We start from the raw sequence: 22888 nt of genomic DNA, 5'->3' as shown, positions 1-22888 counted from the left end.
TCCTGTCCGAGTTCAGGTCTTGTGGCAGGAACTTTCGCCATCTTAAGTAGCCCTTTCTGCCAGCCCAACAAATAATATACTATATGTTAATTGAATTTAAATAAGATAAAATTTTTAAAAAGTCTTGGCCATTGTCCTCTAGGAGCTCAGTGCAGCATGGTTCTGTCCTTGCAAAAGAACCAGAGACCACACTATGCTAAGTGCTGCTTTGGAAGAGCTTTGGATATACGAAGGAGGGAGGGGATGGGGTCATGGGGAGTCTGCAGAGAAGGATCTTCCTTCCCGTTCTTTGGGAGTTGGGTGGTGCTGCCTCCATGACTTAGAATGGCCGTAGCTCGGGAAGGACCGTAGAAATCCTCTCTCTTGAGTCAGATGAGGTGACCAATATGTAAGATATTAGGTGTTTTATTAGGGACAGCCCTGAAATACATGAAGCATGTTGTCTTCTATAAGAGAAAGACAGTTTTTCCTCATGATCTCATCATATAAGTATGTGAAGATTGATTTTACTCTATTTGAAGCAACTGTGCATACATGGGATATCCTCAGGAAACCATAGAATTGCTCATTTCTTTGTGAAAAATGCAACAAACATTTTTTTAAAGTTTTATATATTTAAGTAATCTCGAACTCATGACCCTGAGATCAGGAGCTACTTGCTCTTCCTGCTGAGCCAGTCAGGTGCCCCACAACAAATATTTTAAATTCCATAAAGCCAGTCCTCAGTGATAACTGCTCAGGTCCCTAACTAGATAAGTGTCATGTGACTCCATTACTTTTTTCACAGGTACATATCTACAGATGCGTCCTTTCTATTCTTACTCATTTCTGTTGGAGTCCCTCATAGGTAATGGTGAACACCGTAAAATAGGGGAGATAGGCTAGGAAAATATATCACCTAGAATGTGATTATTTTATTGAAGACTAGCAGTATTTATACTGAACAAAAAATCAAGGAACATGTAATCACAAAGAACTAAATATAGTACTTTAACAGAAACAAAGCTAATTAATGACATATTATTAGAAACTCAAATTAATACCTCTGAGAGTTCTCCATAAAATCACAAAAACTGATAATAATTGTATGAATTTGTACAAAGCAATCCCTTAAATTCTAGAGTTTAGTTATGTTCCCTTATCTGGGAAAACTCACAAATGTCACAAATGAATGCCATCTTCAGGGTTCTAAGTATAACACTAATTCAGAAACCCATTATCACACCTTTTTGGGTTCAGGTTCTTTTTTCTTCTAATCTATAGCAAGACCCTGCTGAGTTTTACTGGCTCAAAAACCACGAATGGGGTCCATGGCTGTGGGTCCCCAGGTGAGCACTGTTGCACTATGGTGGGTCTAGGTGATAAGGCTCAAAGCAGAAGTATAGGGTGAAGGCTAGAATGCACTTGAGAAGCCCCAGCATTGACTCCACCAGCTTTGCTGCCTGGAATCCTGACTCCATGGTCCAAGGAATCTTGGTGAAGAGTTGGGGAGACATCAGGCTAGAGCCCAAGGACATGGTGGATTTTAAGACTCATTTGTTGTTTAAAATTCTAATTTCAGAAATCGTTAGTGCCCCTTCTCTCACTTTCTCTTTTATAAGCTGCTTACTTTTAAATTATATATGTTTATTTTGAAATTATTCACCCAGATCTATAAAAACAAGTATCTGAAGGGGAAATAAAAGTGTGTTCCAATATATTGAGTTGTTTGGATTTTTCTAAAACTGTCATTTACTTTACGGATTTCTTTCTTCTAAAACATTACTTTGTATTCATATTGCTTTTTCTTTCCATTTTCAGTTTAAATCATCTAAAGACTTTAACAGGAAGAGTATAAAATTGGGAGAAAATAGCAATTTCCTTTCATAAATGAACTTGTGATTACTTAAGCACCTCACGTGTTTATCTGGGGAAAGACTTCAGGCCTGGAGAAGCCCTCAGATGTTTTTCAGTAGATAAACTGGAGGATTACAGCCTTTCTCTGCTAGCGGGAGACCAAGGACCTCTTTTTGTTCTTTGCTTCTTTGCCCTTTGAATCTAAAACATGCATTTTGGAGATTCATATTTAATATCTGAAACAATCCAGTTCAATCCTGTTCGTTCTTAGAGCTCGGATTCTTTTAACCAGGCACATAGGATGTAGTCTCCTACTTGAGGGACATAAAAATGATGTCACAAGGACTCAGCTTTTATTTATTGCTCTTTACCATTTCCATTGTGCTTTTATGTGTAGTTACTTTAATTCTTATAACAGCCATGTATGGAAGACTAGGAATTTTTAATTTGTATTTTATTTAAGAGGATAAAAGCTCGGGGAAGCCAAATGTTCACTGCTGACAGTAGAACTGGCGTCTCTTTGGGTCACAACCTTCAAGTCCCTCTTGCTTCAATGTATGGCAGCTGTGGGTGTGGTAGACCGCTCCCTGTGTGCGCACGTGTGTGTTGGATTTTTTTCCATATCCGTTAATCAGGAACCCATTGAACATCTCCAGCATGTCTGAAGAGGAGGAGCTAGAAGTCTGTATCCTCATCCTTGCCATTACATTGAAGAAATGAGATGTATCTGGTCATTCTTTTGATGATAAGGGTGTGACCCAGTGGTCTCAATGAGACCTCTTAGCAAAGGTGGTGAGACACTAAGAGAAAGACACAGGCACTTGATGATTTTTAGGATGATTTTTCCCTGCTCTACTTATGGTGAAGATGGCGTAGAGAAAAAGCCTTTCCTCTCTGCCTGTTCCCTTTGTTCCCTCTCCTGCTCTGAATGCTTTCCCTCTAAGCAAGACAAGGTGGCTCTGAGATTTCACCCTCCTTGGAAGAGCTATTCAGCTGTCTCCAAATGATTCCTGGCCAGGGAAGCTGTAGCCAGGATAATCCTCCTTTAGAGACAGACTTAAGCACGTGGGTGCCCTGTCCACTGTTTGAATCTCAAGACTGTAGCGCTTTCCCCATGTTGAATCCAGGCTTGCTTTAACAAGCTTGTGTCTGAGAGGCCTTCATATCCTCATTTCCAGCTTTATGTGCTCTTGAGGAAAAGTAATATCCTGAATCATTTAACAAGTCTGGTCCACCCAAAAGGTATCAAGGTATCACTGTTTCCTGGTATTTCTTTCAGTTCAGTAAACCCAGTGGCAGTAGCTATGCCAAGACCTCTGTTGGTCCTTGTGCAACCCCTTCAGCATGAAAAGTTGCTTTTCTTAGCCTCCTGTGAAGGACATGCTAGTGCAGTATTAAAGAGAATTCACCCATTTCCCATCCAGTTCTGTCCACTGATTCCCGTATCTATTTCCCAACTCCACCCAGATAGAAACTCTGGAGCCGTGAGTGTGGTCATTGTAGTGGACACTGTGCTAACACAGTGGAGAGGTGGGTCGGGTACCACCTCCAGTCTCAAACTAGGAGAGAGACAGCTAATTAAAATACAGGGCAGCCCACTTCTGGGCCTCCATACCCATTAGCTTGAAATAGCTAATTCTGTACAAAGAATAGAAAAACATCATAGAGGAAGTGCTATTTGGACTAACCTTTAAAGAATGAGAATTCTCTACTCAAGTGTAAGTGTCAAAAGGACATTTTAGGCAGAAAATGTTTGCTGAAAGCAGAGAGAAGATGCAGTGTTTTATGCATGTACATGTGTGTGTAAGACTGGGATGTACATCAAGATTCAAGGTGGCAGAAGAGGGACGTTAATGTTTCAAATAATAAATGCTGTAGTATACAAAGAAAGATTATTTTAGTCTAGAAAAGGTTCTTGTCTTAGCCTTACTTGCGTCTTTGGCCAAACAGCCATGCAGATTTAGTGGATGGTGAATAAATATTTATGAAGCATAATTTAATTGAAATGCTATTCAAACTGGATTTTTTAATGTGGTTAAGATTCAGGCCAAGAAGGGGAAAATGGAGATTTTGGATAAAGATACCATTCAGATGTCCTTTTGATGTTGTATGATGTCTATAGATACTTATTTAGGGCCTACTCTGCATCCGGTGATGGGCTAGGAGCTGGGGATGCAGTTACATAAAAACAGATCATACCCAGTGGACACCTGTTCATGCCTTAACTACTGAATTTCTCCTCGATCCTTGGATCCAGATCATTCAGGTTCCTTTTCCTCTGGCTTCCCTAAGTACAAAGCAGAGGTGAAACATGGTCCCTGGACGTAAGTAGATGTGCAGCTCATCTCCCCATTCAGGCGGCCTTTAACACTAACAGGCACCTTGTGCATAGGCATATCTGAAACATCGACAGGCTGCCTAGTTTCCCCACAGTTAAGATGATCAAGCCTGTGGGGTGCCTGGGTGACTCACACAGTTAAGCTCCAACTCTTGATCTCAGCTCAGGTCTTGATCTCAGAATCATGAGTTGAAGCCCCATGCTGGACTCCTACTTTAAAAAAAAAAAAAAAAAAAAAAAGTTATTAAAAAAAATCCAGGTGCCTGGGTGGCTCCATTGGTTGAGCAACTGCCTTTGGCTCAGTCATGATCCTGGAGTCCTGAGATCAAGCCCTGTGTCAGACTCCTTGCTCAGCGGGAAGTCTGCTTCTCCCTCTCTCTCTGCTTACCACTCCCCCTGCATGTGCACTCTCTCTCTGTCAAATAAATAAAAATAAAGTCTTTAAAAAAAAAAAAAAAAGATCAAGCCAAGCAGCTTCAAATTTTCCTGTTCTTCAAAGGAAAGTACTTTTTCTAACATATTTTTTTCTGAATTATGTTATTGAATATACAGTTTATCAGCCATGTAGACACTATAAAAGAGGAGTGTCAGAAGTCACTGTCAAATGCTTGGTCATGTCAGAATTGTATACCTGGAGAAAATAATTGAGTTACTTGGCAACTCTACACCATGGTTCTGCAGGTTGGGTTTTTTCCACCCTGTAACCATTACGTAATTCAGGCAGATTGCAAATTACCTCTGTGTTTGTTCCCTCCCTTCCAAAGGTTTGATCTTGCCCAAGTATTAATACTCATAAACTTTTATGACCAAATTATTTGACAGTAAGAAGCATGTAAATAGGAAGCTTATGCCAACACGATTTCCTGCAGTTTCCGTTCTCCATAAGAAGATCATTCTCCACTTTGATTTCTTCTAGATTACATTGTATGACAATTCGTAGAAGAACATTAGGAAACCGAATAAGGCACCACATTTTCATGAAAATGTGTATGTCAACTCTAAAATTATATGTAATAGTGTTTAAATCTAATGTTCAAAAAAAACTCCTTTCCTGTTTTTTTTAATTCTTTTTTTTTTTTTTTCATTTCTCCTATGGTCGTATAATTGAATCCCCGAAGTAAATACTTAGATTTCTCCTAATACTAGAATCATGCTGAGAAAAGCAACGTGTTCTGGGATTACCCTGTGAAATATAAAGAAAACAGTTCATTATGGAAGAATATTCTCTCATGTGTCACCACCTGCACGTGTGTCAAATGGTGGTTCTTCCCAAAGTGTTGGGGACTTTTTTGGATACCATCCCTGGCCTTCTGGGCTTTTTCTGGCCCCCAGACCTCTTCTCTGGGAGGTGTGGGGAAGGGAACGCTCTGGCAGGTAGAGGGTGTTACTGGCATTGGTGAGAGTGGGTGGACTGCATGTGAGGGGGAGCGGTGATAAGTAAGGAGCTATCACCTGTAAGCCTTAGAGAACAGGTGAAGTAACATGGATCTAGAAGAGCCCCCAGTCCCAGAGACAGTGACCTCAGCCACAAAAAGATCAGCTGTAGAGAGAGGTCCACTGCATAAAAGTGGACTGTGGTTTTGTTCTGGGCAGTTCATACCACTATATCTTGCACTGTGTGAAGAGCTTCTTCGTCAGCTAGGATACCAAGAGTTTATATAGTGGCCTAGCATGGCCTCTTGGAAGGGTGATACGGTAGACATTCCTTAAGAAACTAGGAGGAGTGCATAGGCTTTAGGTCTCTTGCCATTATCTCATTTTCCCTTAAAATAGGTATGTCCTAAAAATTGGAGCTTCAAAATGGTATACTTTAGGGGCACCTACGTGGCTCTGTTGGTTATGCTTCCGATTCATGATTTCGTTGCAGGTCATGATCTCAGGGTCATGGGTTCAAGCCTTAAATGGAGGGTGGTGTCTGCTCAGCAGGGAGTCTGCTTGAGATTCTCTTCCTCTGCCCCTCTCCCCCACTCATAAGCTCACATTCTCTCTCTCAAAAGAATCAATCTTTTTAAAAAATGGCATACTTTAGGCATTTTTCTATAAAGATACTTGTGCCCAGAAATAAGCATATTTATTAATAAGCAAATAACCAAATTAATTTGCCTCTCTTCTTGGCTTATAAAGCTTTGAGCAGTTACTACAACCAGTCTTTCCAGCATCCCATGACCCACTGCCCTTAGCCTACATTTGCCCTAAATCATCTTTCACCAAATGTCCTAATTCCCTCTTTGCTTGGAATGCCTTCTTTGAGGGCCATCTCCAGCGCTAGCTTCCTCCCTTTCTTCCAGATGTGAGCTCTCCCTGTTCTCAAAGTTCAGATTTCTACAAAGTCTTAAGGTCATTGAGTACCTAAAATCTCAACATCAGAGGTTATGAAGCTCCTTGAGGAGCAGAAATGACCATGCAAGTTGAACTTGAGTTAATCTGTTTGAGAATATTGCTTATTCTTTCTTGGCATTTTCTTGGGCAGAATGTTGAACATTAATGCCTTTAGATTTATGTGTCTCTGCCATATCCTTGAGCACTTCTAGTTTTGTGTGTTTGCCGATTTTCCTATTTCTCTGAGCTCTCAAAACTAAGTTGCTTCTTTAAAATCCAATTCCTCGATAAGTATTGGTGGTTTATTGGTTTTTCATTGATTAATAAAGGGACATCCTTATATGTCTCCTACAGACAGGCATTTCTTTAGCATAACCAAAAAATTAGAAACAATCTTTTTTTTTTTTTCTTTTCAGAATCTTGCCACCTCCTTAAGCTTTCTGTGATGAAAATACTCCCTTTTTACCTAGTCTTGTAATTTCAACATTTCAAACAAAATTGTCCTTTGAAGTAAAGGAGGTAATACAAAACAGTGGGAAAATACCACGTGCAAATGTAAAGAGAGTTTGTTCCCTGATGTCACAGCTTTAAGAAGCTGGTGCTGATGAACGAAATAAGAAAACTGACTCCTTCAGACTGAGCTTCATATGTACCTAACTTGTTTTTCATTTGTAAGAAAGGCTTTTTGTGCTTCCTTTTCTCTTCTTTCTGGAATGCCAGATTCTAACTTTAGTTCTATTCTGGGAGTCAAGCCTTCGGGACATCTCACTGCCAGTTTCGGTATCAGACTCTCTGGAAGCCAGTGACCTTTTGTCCTGCACACCACGCCTGCCTGTGCTCCAAGTGCTTCTACTTCCTTCATTCCTGATGCCCTTGTAGAAGTCAGATCTTTCTGTACGAAGCTGGGTAGCTTGTACAAGACAGCTTGTTGTGGTAAAATTTGAGCCCATTACTCTAAAGGCCATCACTGGTGTTAGAAGCTAGAAGTCAAACCAGGCTCCCAGCACTGGATTGTCCATTAGCAGATGTAAAGAAGTATTTTTTTTTTAAGATTTATTTATTTTAGCACACATGTGTGTGCATGCAAGATGGGGAGAAGCAGAGGCAGGGGGAGAGGAAGAAAATCCTCAAGCAGACTCCACACTGAGCACAAAGCCCAGGACTGGCCTCGATCTCACGACCTTGAGATCATGACCTGAGCCGAAATCAGGAGTTGGATGCTTAACAGACTGAGCCACCCAGGCACCCCTGAAAAGAAGTATTTCAGACCAACAAGATAATTCTTCACCTTCCACTTCTTTTAATTGGCTGAATCTTTTTCTGTATCAGTAGGCAGATTTGAAGTTTTGTGTTTTTTCCTAAAAGCATTAAAATAGAAGATGACAAGTTATAGGGTTACTTGCCATTTAGTTGGAAAAAAACAAAACAAAAACAACTAGAAGTAGTCTGGTTATACTTCAGTGTCTTTATATTCTTATTTTCAACTGAGAGTTAGAAAAGTTTCTATAAAAATTTTCACAAATACCTCTAGTTAGATATCAGCTCTCTTCTGTGTATTATAGATTTCTATCCATTATAATCTGTAATTATTGCTCTAAAACTTACCTTTTATCTGAGAACACTGATACCTAAATCTTAAGGGCTATTTCACATGTAAATTTTTGCTACATTGACATTCCTTCTGAAAAATATTCTTTATTCTTCCATGATTTTTTAGAAGTACCTTTAAATCAACTCAGTACACCAATCTTACTATCTGATCAGTTTTTTCTTAATGGCAGATCTCACTTTTAACACTGCTCTGCAATTTTCTTAGTTAAAAACCCAATTTAAAGGTAACATTACCTTTCTAAAAGTATTCTTGCTTCATGGGGTACCTGACAGGCTCAGTCGTTTAAGCATTTTACTCTTGATTTCAGCTCAGGTCATGATCTTGGGGTCATGAGATGGAGCCCTGTGTCAGGCTCTGCTCAGTGGGAAGTCTGCTTAAGATTCTTTCTCCCTCTCCCTCTGCCCCTACTCCTGCTCACACGCACTCTCTTTCTAAAATAAATCTTTAATAAAAATGAAGAGTATTCTAGTTTCTTAAAGGCAGGTTATAAGCACAGAATGTTAGTGCCTTTAGCTGCAATTTGCTGCAGACTTAATTTTTTTATTTTTATTGAATTCTACAGTATTACTTTCAGGCATACAACATAGTGACCAACAGTTATATACGTTATGAAATGCTCACCATGGTAGGTGTAGTTCATCTGTTACCATACAAATATTACTGTTGGTATTTCTTACACTGCACTTGTCATTTCTATTTCTTATTTCATAACGAGAAGTTATAGGATACTTGAAAAGGTTTTATATCCTCTGAATTAGTAAAAACCTGAGTGTGCCTATCAGATGAGAGCCCAGCCATGTGGTTTGGCAAGGTCTTGTAATATATCTGCTGATACTCTTCAAAATCCGTCTGCCTGAATAGTGATTGCTGGCACATTTATTTCTCTGTAAAGGAGGAGATGAAAATGTCCTGTGACAGCTTACTCTTTATGTGGAAAAGGGAAAGGATGGGGTGCTTTTCAGCACACTGCACCATTCATCTGAGCCTGCTCTGTCTACGTCTGCGGGAGTTGAAATCTTCCTGCTGGTTATTACTCCTTTTCCTCTTTCTAAAATCAGTTTGAAAGTTACTTGTCTTTGGGACTTGTTTAAAATATGAATAAAAAGTTTGACATGACTCCAAACAGTGGGAAGGAGCAGGAAGCTGAGTGGAGGACCGTGGGCATTCCAGAGAACAAGCTCCGTGGAAGCTAGATTTCTGCACTCTGGATCTTTCTTTCTGCACTTGTGACTCGGGGCAGGTGAAACAGACAGTGTCCTAAGTTCACTCCAACGGCGTGAAATAATACCGTGGTAACCAAAGCTAGCAAGCTGCTGTTCGTGCCAGGAATGTGGGACATGCCCGTAAAAACAAAAACAGAGCTACTACTAACTTAATCGTATTTTTGTTGGATTGGGAAGATGCAGCTGAACTTGAGGATTTTTAAATTCCTTTAAGATGTTAATGTTTCAAAGCATTATTTCCCAGTGGCCATTAAGCTCAAGCCTTGCATTTGTGTAGGGAGGGAGAGTTCTGCTGATGTCCTGGAAATCTGTGACGCTGTGTTCTGCAGCCTCAATTCCCTTGATAAGAAGCCCTGACTTCTCAGAGGGGAATAGGATACTGCCTTCAGCTTAGAGGTGAGAGCTTCAGTTACAAACTGAAGTCACACCAGATTAAGGAATGACAGGGCCGAATGCAAAAATAGAGCTGGAATGATCCTGATTATTGTGTAAAACAATATTCTGATAGGAAAGATCTTTACTAAGTCAACCGTGGAAGGTGCCAGAACATGCAGTTCTGTTGCTGAGTATGTAAATATCCGGAGCTCCTGGAGGAATACATGGGAGAGCCGTAATCCAGAAGGGGCGTGTGTGCCCCCGCCTTCCAGGAGCATGAGTCCAGACGCAGCCGTGCCCCTAGTGTCTCTTCCAGCAGCTAGGATGAGATGGTGATGGCTAGAAGCAAGAGTGCTGGCAAAGTCTTAGTCATTTGAGAATGAAGCATTATTGTCTCCTGATTAGCAGAAGTATCAAGTATCCTTGAAAAGAGACATCATGGCAGAGAATTAGAGAATCATCTAATTTTAGAGCTTAGAGATGTATCCAAACCTGACGTTTTGCAGATAGGAATATTGCTGGCTTAGAAAGGTTTGATGACCTGTCACAGTCCGTTCAGGATGATTAAGGCTTAGATCCAAGGACCAAAAATTCAGTTCTCTGTCCTCCTCTGCCTACTTCTTGGGCAAGAGACACTACAAGAGAGACTAAGGGTAGCTTGAGAGAAGAAGCTTTGCCACAAATCATTCACCTGCAAAGAAAGATATAATTGTGTGGATCTGTCTGGCAAATTAAAGTTGTCATTCTTCTGACCCCTCATCAGTACCACTTAAGATGGTAAAAAGTTGTAATTGAATCCAGTGATACAGACATTTCTGTGTAATCGCTCCTTGGCCTGTGAGAACATCAGGTGGGCAAATTGAGTAGCTCTTTGTGGCAAAACCCAATATAGCTTAATGTCTTCAGTACAGATGATGTCACATTCCCGGGAAAGCGCTTGGAGATTTTGGCAACATAATATATATGTATTAACTTTATATATATACACATCACATAAATATATAAAACTAAATTCTTACCTGTGTACATATACTGGAATACATGGGAGCAAACAAATGAACCATCCATCCAGCCCAAGATTGTCCTGTGATGAGGAAAGGGATCATTGACACTCCACCCCTGACATCAGCGTGAAAGGTTCATGGGGTTTCTTGCAGTTTATTTTGTGACTTCTTACTGAATTATAATCTAGAAAAATTTCTGAACCTTGAAATTTCAGTTATCATTTCCTAGAAGCAGCATAGGAGAAGAGGAAATATTTAGGAAATTGAAGTTCAGATCAGAGTGTAAATTCCACTTCTGTTATTTTTATTAGTTGGATGACTTTCTGAACTTTGTTCCCAAATCTCTAAAATAGGGTGGTGGTGATGAAAATATCCCGGTGAGGTTCCAGATGTTAAAAATAGATGTGAAACCTTTAACTGATTTCCCATAAACATGGGTATTTTCATTTCTTACCTCTTTGCATAATCTATAAACTAATATTTCCTTTTTCGTTTTCTGGACATTTCCCTTTAAAAATATCAATTTATCCTGATATTAATGTCATGTCAAATCCTGCAATCTGGTAGAAATGAGCTTATCTTCTCATGCTTTTCATGAGTCCATGACTTAAATCCTATGGCCTTGAATCTTTTGAGTATAAGAAGTCATTTTTGAGTTCTGCCTTCATACCATGCCTCACCTAGTCATTTTGGATCCTGTCCCCAAACTTTTTAGCTCCACTAGGTCCCTTCTGATGTTTAACAACTGAAACCATTCTTATGGCTGTAGGTACAAGCATAGCATGGCACTCTACAAAGAATATTTTCCTTTTTTCTATTTCCTCATCATTTTCAAAACTTGTTGACCTTCATGACTGCAGAATACCTTGAGTTCATGGGCTCAGAGCATGGCGCCTCAATCTTGTTAATAAGCACAACATCCTAAATTTGGATTGCTTTTCCCAGATGTATCATATTTAGCCTTTTGAAGCTTGTCTTTCCCCTTTCTGCAAACTTGGGTTCCAGGGTGCTTCTTGTTTAGACTTCCTGTTCATTTTTACCCTGTCAGTTATTAAAATATATAGCAACTCTCCCTGTACTCTTATTCGGGACTTTGGTAACATTAGAATTTTACCGTCAGCCAGCCCTTGCTGCAGCTGAACTGCTGTAACCTGTAAACCTTGATTTGTTGACCAGATAGTTAAGGCCACCCTGTACCAGGGACTGTATTAAAGGCTTGTATACAGAAGGAAGCTAGACAGATGAAGCGTTAGCACTCTTGAAACTTACATCGCAGTGAAGGGAAGGGAAACCACAGACCAATATAAGAATTAGTAAAATAGACCTAAAATAAGATGACATGGTGGAGAGTCACTTCAAATAAAGTCAGGTGGAACTAGAGCATAGAGAAATTGACACTGCAAGAGAGACTAAGGGCCGTTGGAGCCATGACTTCAGTGAGAAGGTGAGAGGAGATGCGATGTAGAGCACAGCCAGAGGGTTCGCCTTGGATAGATGGCAGAATACAACAGCCTTGTTCAAGTTATGCCTTGGTTATAGTTTCCTGCCCCAACAGGAAGTCTTGACCATGTTCTTAGTAGCAACAATTAACTTCAAAGTATTCTTTCATGATGTTTCTTGGGCACTACAGATTTGGGGAACTGGATGTTGAAAATACCTAGACAGACATACCCAGGGGCAGTCACAACAAATCTTAAGCATAGTCCCCAAAGTCAATAAGCTATTTCTTTAAAATTTTCAGGGGTTCCTTTGACTCTAGAGAATATGACCTATGATAGAATACCTTAAGTGATCAACTAATGTACCATTTACTGGAGATGCTCATATGATCTACTCTTTCTACCTTGCTTGTTGGATAGAAATGACCCTGCTTGTTTGATGCTCATGTGATTCTGAAAGCATAGAGGTGGGAAAAGCTGAGGATATAAAGAGAGTAAACTGTGCCACTGGCAATCTAATAATTTTTTTTTTTTTACTTTAGTGCACAAGCTTTTAGACCCTCAAAAATAGGAAAATGTTCCCAACATATTTTTTAAACTTAAAAAAATCATAAATAGAACAAAAGCACACAAAGTTTCAGCCTCATGAGTATAGATGCAAAAATCATAAAGCCTTTGTGAGTCTAAACAAGCACTGTAATAAAAACTTAGTAAACATCCCCACGTGGGACTTATACCAAGAATGCAAAGACGATTCAACTTTAGGAAATGGAGAATGTGATTGATCAGTTAATAGATCAAAGGAGAAAACATTTTTGTTGTCTCTGTGGTTGCTGAAAAGGTAGATATCAGGGTCCTTTCCACATACAGCTATTGGTAAAACTCAGAAAAATATTTACATAGTATTAGAAATCAGTGGCCAATGACAGACTTAAAGGAAGAAGAAGAGATATTCTCACTAAAGAAAAAAAGTGTATATATAAACAAATATACACACATAAAAATATATTACAAAATATCATTTTATGTATTATTTGTCTCTAGGAAACTGAAGGGAAACAACTGTGAATTTATTAGAACTCATGAGTTGGAAAATGAATGTTTAAAAACCAAGTAGCCTAGATAAAATGGTTAAACACCTAAAAAGACATAACTACTGAAACTTAAAATAGAAATTCTTAATGGACCTATATAATAGGAAATGAAATTAGTAATTTTTGAAGAATCCCAGAAAGAAAAGCCAGAGCCCAGATGACTTCAAATGTGAATTCTACACAGTGTTAAAAAAAAAAAAAAAAAAAAAAATTAACACCAATCCTTCACAAATCCTTTCAAAACATGAGAGGAAGAGACACTTTCTAACTTATTCTTTGAGGGCCAGTATCAACCCAAACCAAAGCTACGACAAGAAAACTACAGACCAGCATTTCTTATGAGTAGACACAATTTCTCAACAAAGTACTAGCAAAGTGGATCTGGCAACATGTAAAGAGGATTATGTGCCACAATCAAATGAGATTAATGCAAGGTTGGATCAAATGGGAGTAAAGAAACCAATGTAAAACATCATTTAATAGAATAAAGGACAAAAGCCATGTGATAATAGATGCAGAAAAAGCATTTGACAAAATTCAACACCCTTTTGTTTTAAAAAATACTAAAGGAGAAACAGAAGGGAACTTTCTCCATCTGATAATGCTATCTATGAGAAACTTGGAGCTAACATCCTACTTAGTGGTGAAGAGCTGGATGCTCCCCCCACCCTCAAGACCAGACCAGGATGTTCGCTGTCAGCACTTTTTCTGACATTGTGCTAAAGGTTCAAGCTGTGACAATTGGGTAAGAAAAATAAGCATTGGGTTTAGAAAGAAAATAAAATTGTCTCTGTTTATGGATGTCATGATCTTGTATGGGAAAAAAAAGTCCTAAGCTCCAAGCACCAAGAAACTATTATAACTGATAAATGAGTTAAGCGAGGTTGCAGGATATATAAGATCTATACCTGAAAATCAATTGTATTTCTTTCATATTAACAATGAACAATCCAAAAACAATTAAGAATACAATTCCACCTACAATAGCATTTTAAAAAATAAAAATTTAAAAGTAGAAGTCTTATATACTGAAAACTAGAAAATCTCATTGAAAAATTAAGTGGAAAGACATCCAATGTTCATGGATTGGAAGACTAACTATTATTAGGGCAATATTTTTCAAATCTCTAGATTCAGTCCAATCCCTATCAAAGTTTTGCTGCCTTTTTACAGAAATTGATGAACTGATCCTAAAACTAATATGGAAATGCAAGGAAACCAGAATACCTGTTTGGAAAAGAAAAGCAAAGTTGTAGGACTTCTGCTTTTGGTTTCAAAACTGAGTACAAAGCAACAGTAATCAAGACTATTAGTGCATCAGGATAGATGTATAAATAGAATTAGGAGCCCAGAAATATACCCATACATTGATAGCTAATTGATATTCAACCAGAATGCCAAGACAATTGAAAGTATAGTCTTTTCAACAAATGGTGCCATAACAACTGTCACATGCAAAATTATGAAGTTAGACCCAAATGTTACACCTATATATACAAGAAATAATTCAAAATGGATCATTGACATAAATGTATGAACTAAAACTACAACTTTTAGAAGAAAATGTAGGTGGAAATCATTACGCTTTTGGGTTAGGCAGTGGTTTGTTAGAAATGACAAAAGCCCAAGTGAAAAAAAAAAATTGTGCTTCATCAAAAGTAAAAATGTGTGTTGTGTGCCTGGGTGACTCCATTGGTCAGGCATCCAGCTCTGTGATTTCAGCTTGGGTCATGATCTCAAGGCTGTGGGATTGAGTCCCATGCCGGGTTCCATGGTCAGTGAGGAGTCTGCTTGAGATTATCTCTCTTCCTGTCCTTCTACCCCATTTGCATACTTGCACTCTCTCTCTCTATCATAAATAATAAAATCTTAGAACAAAAGTAAAAATGTATGTGCTTCAAAAGATACTATCAAGGGCACCTGGGTGGCTCAGTCAGTTAAGCGTCTGCCTTCAACTCCGGTCATGATCTCTGGATCCTGGGGTCAAGTCCCACATGGGTCTTACTGCTTAGCGGGGAGTCTGCTTCTCTCTCTCTCTCTCCCTCAGCCCCTCCCCACTGCTCATTCTCTCTCTCTCTTTCTCTCAAATAAATAAATAAAATCTTTAAAAAAAAAAAAAAGATACTATCAAGAAAGTAAAGACTATCTACAGAAAGGAGGAAGTATTTGCTAATTAGATACCTGATAAGAGACTTGACCCTAAAATGTAGAAAAAACTTTCATTGATAAAAAGAAAAATAACCCACTTTATAAATGAGCAAAGCATTTTGCATAAACATTTCTCCAAAGAAGATCTATAAATGGCCAAAAAGCACATGAAAAAGATGTTTAACATTATTAGTCTTCAGGGAAATCAAATCAAAATTTACACCGACTAGGATGACTAGAATCAAAAAGACAATTATGATTGGTGAAGATGTAGAGAAACTGGAACCCTCATACATTGCTGTAAAATAGAAAACAGTTTGGCAGTTCCTCAGATGTTAAATATAGAGAGAGGTGTACCACAGCCCAAGAGAACTGAAAACTTAAGTCTACATAAAGACAGTAAAAGTCTACATAAGTCTTTAAGTCTACATAAAGTCTACATGAGAGTTCATCGTAGCTTTGCTCATAATAGGCCAAAAGTGAAAATCCAGATGTTCATTAGCTGATAACAAATCAATAAAATGTGGTATACGCACACAATAGAATATTTTTAAGCCATAGAAAGGAATGTAAAGTTCTGATACACACCACAACACGGATGAACCTTGAAAAGATTTTGCTAAGTTAAACCAGACACAAAGGCCGCAAGTTTTATGATTCATTTATATGAAATGTCCAGAATAGGCAGACCCATAGAGACAGAAAATAGATTAGTGGTTGGTTACCAGGATCCGGGGGTAGGGGAGAGAGTGGCTGCTAATGGATACGAAGTTTATTCTGGTGATAATGAAAACCTTCTGGAATTAAATAGTAGTGATGGGTGCATGATTCTGTGAATACCTTCAGTGACACAGAATTGTATATAATTGACCCTTGAACAACATGGGTTTGAACTGTCCCTTTCCATTGATATGTGGATTTTTTTAAAGATAAGTGTAGTACAGTATCAGAAATACAGTTTCTCCTGTGATTTTCTTAACGTTTTCTCTAGCTTGCTTTATTATAAGAATATAGTATTTGGATAGAATACATGTACACATAAAAAACGTTTTGACTGTTATCGGTAAGGCTTCTAGTCAACAGTAGGCTCTTAGTAGTTCAGTTTTTTGGAAGTCAAAAGTTACCTGCAGATTTTCAACTGTGTGGGAAGGTCAGCACCCCTAGCACTCATGTTATTCAAGGGTCAACTGTACTTTAAAAAGCTGGACTTTGATATGTGAGTTATATCTCAAAAGAGCTGATATTTAGTAAATTTCTACTTTTTTAAAGAAAATGTATTTTCTATATGCCATGAATAACAAATATAAAAATAGAAAGGCAAGAATAAATGGATGATGAAATTTAAGACAATTAAATTTTGAGAAAAAGGGAAATTATACTGCAGATAATAGTATATAGTATAGTATTTGATTAACAGAGTATGAACTTAACCACTGGGACAGACCAAAATAAATCTAAGTCTAGAAAGAGACCTAAATGCATGTATTAGGAAACCAATATATAGTAAAACTAATCCTTTTCCTCAGTGGGAAAAAAACAGTTTATTCATGAAATGATGACATTCAGCACCTAGCTGACTTTAACAGTTGGCATTTGCCATTGAAAATAGCAAAAAATAATCCTGGCAAGCTTAGGCAGAGACACATTTACAGGAAGAATATTTGGTAGCCCAGTCAATAGGAAATCAGGCTAGAAGCTGGGAACAGAGCCTCCCTTGTGCTGCTCGCCTAGGATGCCACTGTGTTGCTGTCACAGGACTCTAAATCCCACCCATGCCACCATGACTAAATTCTAATAGTCCCTGTGTATGTCTGTCACTATTAAGACTGTGAGACCTAGGCGGAGCCCAGGACATAGCCCCACATCTTTCCTGCTGGGGATGGAGAAAAGGTTATCTGCTCACCATCAGTACTGTGGTGGGAGGCAAGGCACTGTCACATCAACCCAGACAGGAAGGTGCCCAAATGTTGGTGAGCCAAAAATGACAGATTCCTACTAACATTTGGAGTAACTAAAATTAGAGCCATCCTTTATGATATGGACCAAAATAAATCCTACATGAATTCAGAATGTAAATGTGAATCTTGAGACCATAAAATACTTGAAGAAAATATATGTGAATATTTATCTAATCTTGGGTTGGGAAAGTTGCTTAGCATGAAAAAAAAAAAAATCAGACAACCATTAAACATGTCAGTAGAGACCATTAACGACCCAGAAGGGAATCAGTCTGTTAGATTAAAGGGGGAAAAAAAATAGAATGGTATATACCAGAACATTAAAGTGGTTCTCTCTCTCTTTTTTTTTTAAGATTTTCTTTTATTTATCTGATAGAGATCACAAGTAGGCAGAGAGGCAGACAGATAGAGGGGGGAAGTAGGCTCCCTGCCGAGCAGAGAGCCCCACACGGGGCCCGATCCCAGGACTCTGAGATCATTACCTGAGCTGAAGGCAGTGGCTTAACCCACTGAGCCACCCAGGTGCCCCAACAGTGGCTCCCTTTAGGTGAACTAGAAATGGTTTCTTCTTTTTTCCTGTTTCAAGTTTGGTTTTCTTTCCAAAACCTGTTACTACTTTTTAAATTTGGGTAGTGAGTTGGTTGGTTGGTTTGTAAGAATACATAGGTGTCTGGATCTTTAGAAGTACATTTCATGCTAAACACCACAGAAGGAAGAATAACTCTTCCAAAAGTGGGTAATGAGACAGTTATGTTTAGATACCTCATCTCTTGTTTTAAAAAAAAAAAAAAAAAGTTCAAATGGCTATTGGAATTTGTTCCATGTGGAGGCACTTCAAAAGGAAGACCTGAATAATTGAATTATGACTGTAAGAATACCCAAGATCATGATGTTTCTCTTATCTCCTCCAGTGTTTGTTTTTAAAAGAGCCCATCTCCTTGCATAGGAATATACTAGTTTGTCCTCAGGGTATTGGAGTCTAAGGGGAAACCTCACAGATGCCAAGATTCTGGAGGTGGTATTTACTGTGGTCTATATTTCACTACCTTATACTCTTACCTACAAACAATGAGCTGCCTCACCATTTCCCGTTGAGGCAGCTGTTAGATTCCCAGTACCTTATTCGATCTTGGATTCCTGTCTCAGTAAAGGAAGCTTAGTATCTCTGGCCTAAGAGATGAGTTGGTTTCTCCCGATGTAAAGGTGAATCTCCCGAATGGAATAAAGAGCTTCTCACAGAAACCTTGATACCAGAGCTTTAGGGGAGCCTTTCATGTTCCAGAAAGGCCATCACTGGCACATTACAGAGACAGACCAAGAGATCTGGAGCAGGAAAGAGAACACAGAAATGCCAGCTTGTTCCCCTTCTTGCCACTCAATTGCTTTTCCTCCTTGTAAAAGAAAAATAATCATTCTGGCTTTGAATTTCCTTTGTAAATGCCTATAGCCTTAACTATTAAGAAGATGTGAATCAGTAAACATGATCTCTCTGGGATTTTCTAGTGGAAATTGTCATGATGTAAGAGTTCTTCATAAATATATATATATATGACTTACTAATCCTTTTTTCTAGAACCATTTCCTCGGGGACTCATTGAACATTTCTGTTCTTTTTATTCCTCGGTCATAAACAGCATGACTCTCAGCTTCTGTAAGTTTCAGAGTCTCCATGTCTTCATCCTTCATGTGAATATAGGACCCCATCGCTCTGGCCTGAAATTAAATCAGGATACAACTGTTTTTGGCATTAGATGGTTTAGTTATCCAGTTTCACCTCAGTCATTTTGCAAGGTGGATATAAAATGGCTTGGGCATATTTGTATTTTCAAGTGTATTTTTTTGAGCTATGCCTTTCATGTGAAGTTTTGCGGTTTTCTTGTGTTTAAACTTTATTTTTCTCTTACATTTATATATTTTGATGACTTGGAGCAGGAGCATCTAGATGAAAGAAAAAAAATGTTTCTTTTTTTATGATAGAAGCGAAGAACAGTTATTCTGGCCCTGATTTCCTTGGCATTGAAGTATTTCTGTCCACTGTTCATGAACGTGGTCATGCTCTGGTGAATCCAGTGTCAGTACCACAGTGGTTAGGAATGGGGAGAGTGGCAGGGGCTGCCTGGAGTCATGGCCCTGCACCTCGCCCATCCCCCTGCACTCCCTTGCCTCCCCCACCTCCGTGCCCAGCCTGGGTGAATGAGGGAGGTGCAACACACTGAGAGGAGCACACAGATGGGGCCCTCCATCCTGCCCAGCAGTCCTCAGTCACACCTGGCTGCAGTCAGACTGACACCAGCATTTCTCTCCTCTCTTTTCAGGAGCTGCCTATTGCCAGTTTATGGACATGCTCTTTCCAGGCTGCATTAGTTTGAAGAAAGTAAAATTTCAAGCAAAGTTGGAGCATGAGTATATTCACAATTTTAAACTTCTGCAAGCATCGTTTAAGCGAATGAATGTTGATAAGGTAGGAAACTAACTTAGACCTCCGTAAAATGCATGGTCTTTCCTCAAAATTGTTTTTGTGCCAAGATGCAGAAATGCAAAGAGATATCAATGGTGTATATATCTTGATCTTGTCAAAGTAGTTTGGGGTCCGTGCCTAGCATAAAGTATCAACCCTCACTTCCCATATTTGTAGGAGGCTTTCACTGAAGGAAATCTCTAAACTTACAGCTGAAGAATTATGGCTGAAGTCCACTCAGTCTCCACCTACTTCCTGTCACGCAAATACGCGCATAAGCCATATTCTGTATCTGCATGCTTTCTGTTACGCAAATACACACATAAGCCATATTCTGTATCTAGGATATATTTCCTAGAGGGAATATTTGGGAAGAAAGGAATTTTGAATAAGGGGAAAGAGAAAAAAAACGGAATAAACAGAAAACTTCTTGGCATCAACAGTAGCTGTAACTAGGCTGTGGAAATCAAAACTGTTACAAGAGACAGGTTAAAGGAAAAGAGAAAAGTTTGCTAAACCATACATGTTTTTAATGTAATATCTTACTAAACCAAAGCATTCTCACCAAATATTAAAATCTTTGCCTCTGGTTTTCTCATAATTTTTTTTTTCAAGAGACTTACCTCTAACAGCTCAACCTTTTGGAGTCATTTCAACTATGTCCTTTGGTGTGGTTAATTTCCAGTTAGCTCCTTCCATATGTATTGGAAACCAAGCTACATAGGTTCTCCTTACTTATTAACAGTATTACTTCTCCATACATGCTCCTAGATCATAAAGGAAAACACTCACTCATAAATAGTTTTGCAACAAATTAGGGCGTTCTACATCCTGTGGAAGCATAGACAGAGTGGCTGAGCCATTGTTAAGGATGTTGAAGATAAAATTCTGGCGCAGGGAGACTAGCCTTGATCACCTTTGTTAGCCTCTCTAGGTTAATATGCTATGATTCCACCCAAGGGTCCTTGGAGAGGCAGTGGTCCCTTGAATGCTTGTCAGAGCATGAGAGCAGGTGGGAAGTGTCTATATGAAGATTTGATTGCCACCCCAGATTTTGAACTTTTGCCCCCCAGAACTTCCATTTGGATAGGGAATGTGAAATTAAGGCAATAGAAGTGAGTGCCTACTTGGAACAGTTAAGGCAATAGTCGTGCCATCATCTAAAACTGGTTCTAAATGTTCACGTTTGGCAGAAAACAAAATATAGTAGCACGTTGATTAAAAGGCCGTATTCCCTAAGAAGGTATTTAAAAATCATCAACTGGCATAAACAAAAGTTATAAATCAGAAAACATGAAAATACTTAGCACAATAAAAAGTCAGCTACTAAGTGCATGTGTGCAAGGAATTCTTCGGTGTGGGCGGGCTTCATTGAAGCTTGGGAGGAGAGAGATCTGCATCCAAGTCTCCCTCACTGGAAGAGTCTTCACAAAAAATGTGCCCTTCTCCCAAAGTTTATTTCTCTTTATTTTGCTCCATAACTTGAGTTCTTTTCAGTTTTAGCTTCAACAAACATTTCGGAAAAATCTGTCGCTAATGATTTAGTTTAATGGGTGGCCTAAAATGCTTCAGGTGCTTTTTTCCTTACCGTGGTCTTTGATATTTGAGGTCTTTCTCTATTTTTAAGTGGTCCTGATCATCCGTGGATCCAGCCAGGATAACCGGGTATCCAGCCCCTGAGGTGGCAAAGCCTTGCTGAAAATTTAATTTATATGGCTTCTGTTCATATTATTACTCCATGAAGCTGTGCGCTTTGAATGCTGGGTTTGTGTCTGAATCGTGTAGCTATGATCGGACTCACTCCCCAGCTTCGTAGCTCTCGTGGCCTACATTCAGCTAAAATTCCCACTCAAAAATGAGGAAGTCAGAACCTCCTAATGGCACAATTTGCATAACTAAGTCCTTTTTTTCCATTTTCCTTTAAAAATAGCTGCCCACCGAAGTAAAGCTAATGAGTCACCCCGCATTTCATCCTGTCATAATCCTAAAAGTTCCTGCACGACCTCTAAAGGGAATACCTTTTGGCTATCTAGCTTGCCAGTAGAGTTCCTCCATGAAGAGCCAAGATCTGTCTCAGCAGTTGAGGTGAATATAGAGCAGAATGCCTTCAGTGACTCCCCCAGTCAGACCCCATTTCTGTCGTTCTGCTCCTCCATGGCACGTTAGCTGTGCTCCTGTGTAGCCGATCTCACGACCCAGAGATCGTGACCTGAGCCGAAATCAAGAGTCGGACGCTTAACCGACTGAGCTACCCAGGGGCCCCAGAGGCAGTTGTTTTTAATGCTCATTTCTTTGTAGCGTGTAAAAACAAAACAACAACAACCGGGAAAGTTTATTTGGCTTCATATGAACCATTAGATAAGCATATGTTTGCATTGATTTAAGTCTTATTCACTCTGTCTGGTAGCTATAATCCTTACAGGAGTTCATTCCAGCACTGCTAGACCAAGTGTTAGAAAGAAATATGGAAAGTCCATCAATCTTGAAACAGCAGAACATCCCAGGCCCATTTTTGCAGGGAGATGCTTGAGTAATTAAATACATGATGAGGAGGATCAGCCACGCTTGACAGCTAAGGGTATTCCTTGTTTCGTCTCATTTGTTCAGAAGTGTGAAATAATTCAAAAGAACCACTTACAGCATTTTAGTTTAACTTTTCTTTAATATGATGGAGGAAAAAAAAAAAGGTGAATTCTAGAACATAGCTAGTGAAGAAGCTGTGGGGAGACCAGTAGTCCGTAATTGTGGACATGTATGAAACAGTTATAGGGAGCCCCTTGGTTGTGGTAAATACACACAGGGTCATGACTCACAGCGATTTTGTCTTACAGGTGATCCCAGTGGAGAAGCTGGTGAAAGGGCGTTTCCAGGACAACCTGGATTTCATTCAGTGGTTTAAGAAGTTCTATGATGCTAACTACGATGGGAAGGAGTATGATCCTGTGGAAGCGCGGCAAGGGCAAGACGCAATCCCTCCCCCTGACCCTGGCGAACAGATCTTCAACCTGCCCAAAAAGTCTCACCACGCAAACTCCCCCACTGCAGGTATCGGGACAGGGAAATCCAACAGTTGCTTTCCTTTTG

At 39.2% G+C, this 22888-nt stretch overlaps 1 protein-coding gene across 3 annotated transcripts in view; it reads left to right on the top strand.

Moving 5' to 3' along the window:
* MAPRE2 (microtubule associated protein RP/EB family member 2) overlaps positions 1 to 22888 on the top strand; it is a 157250-nt gene that overhangs the window by 98678 nt on the left and 35684 nt on the right. For all 3 annotated transcript variants that reach the window (XM_032859619.1, XM_032859617.1, XM_032859616.1), the window contains 2 exons: positions 19662 to 19807; positions 22636 to 22849. In XM_032859619.1, the coding sequence (XP_032715510.1) occupies positions 19662 to 19807; positions 22636 to 22849 (360 nt within the window). The remainder of the gene's footprint in view (positions 1 to 19661; positions 19808 to 22635; positions 22850 to 22888) is intronic.

Source organism: Lontra canadensis, unplaced genomic scaffold, assembly GCF_010015895.1.
Source record: "Lontra canadensis isolate GAN:19392208 unplaced genomic scaffold, GSC_riverotter_1.0 scaffold17, whole genome shotgun sequence".
NCBI lineage: Eukaryota > Metazoa > Chordata > Mammalia > Carnivora > Mustelidae > Lontra > Lontra canadensis.
This window is presented reverse-complemented; position numbering and strand designations above follow the sequence as displayed.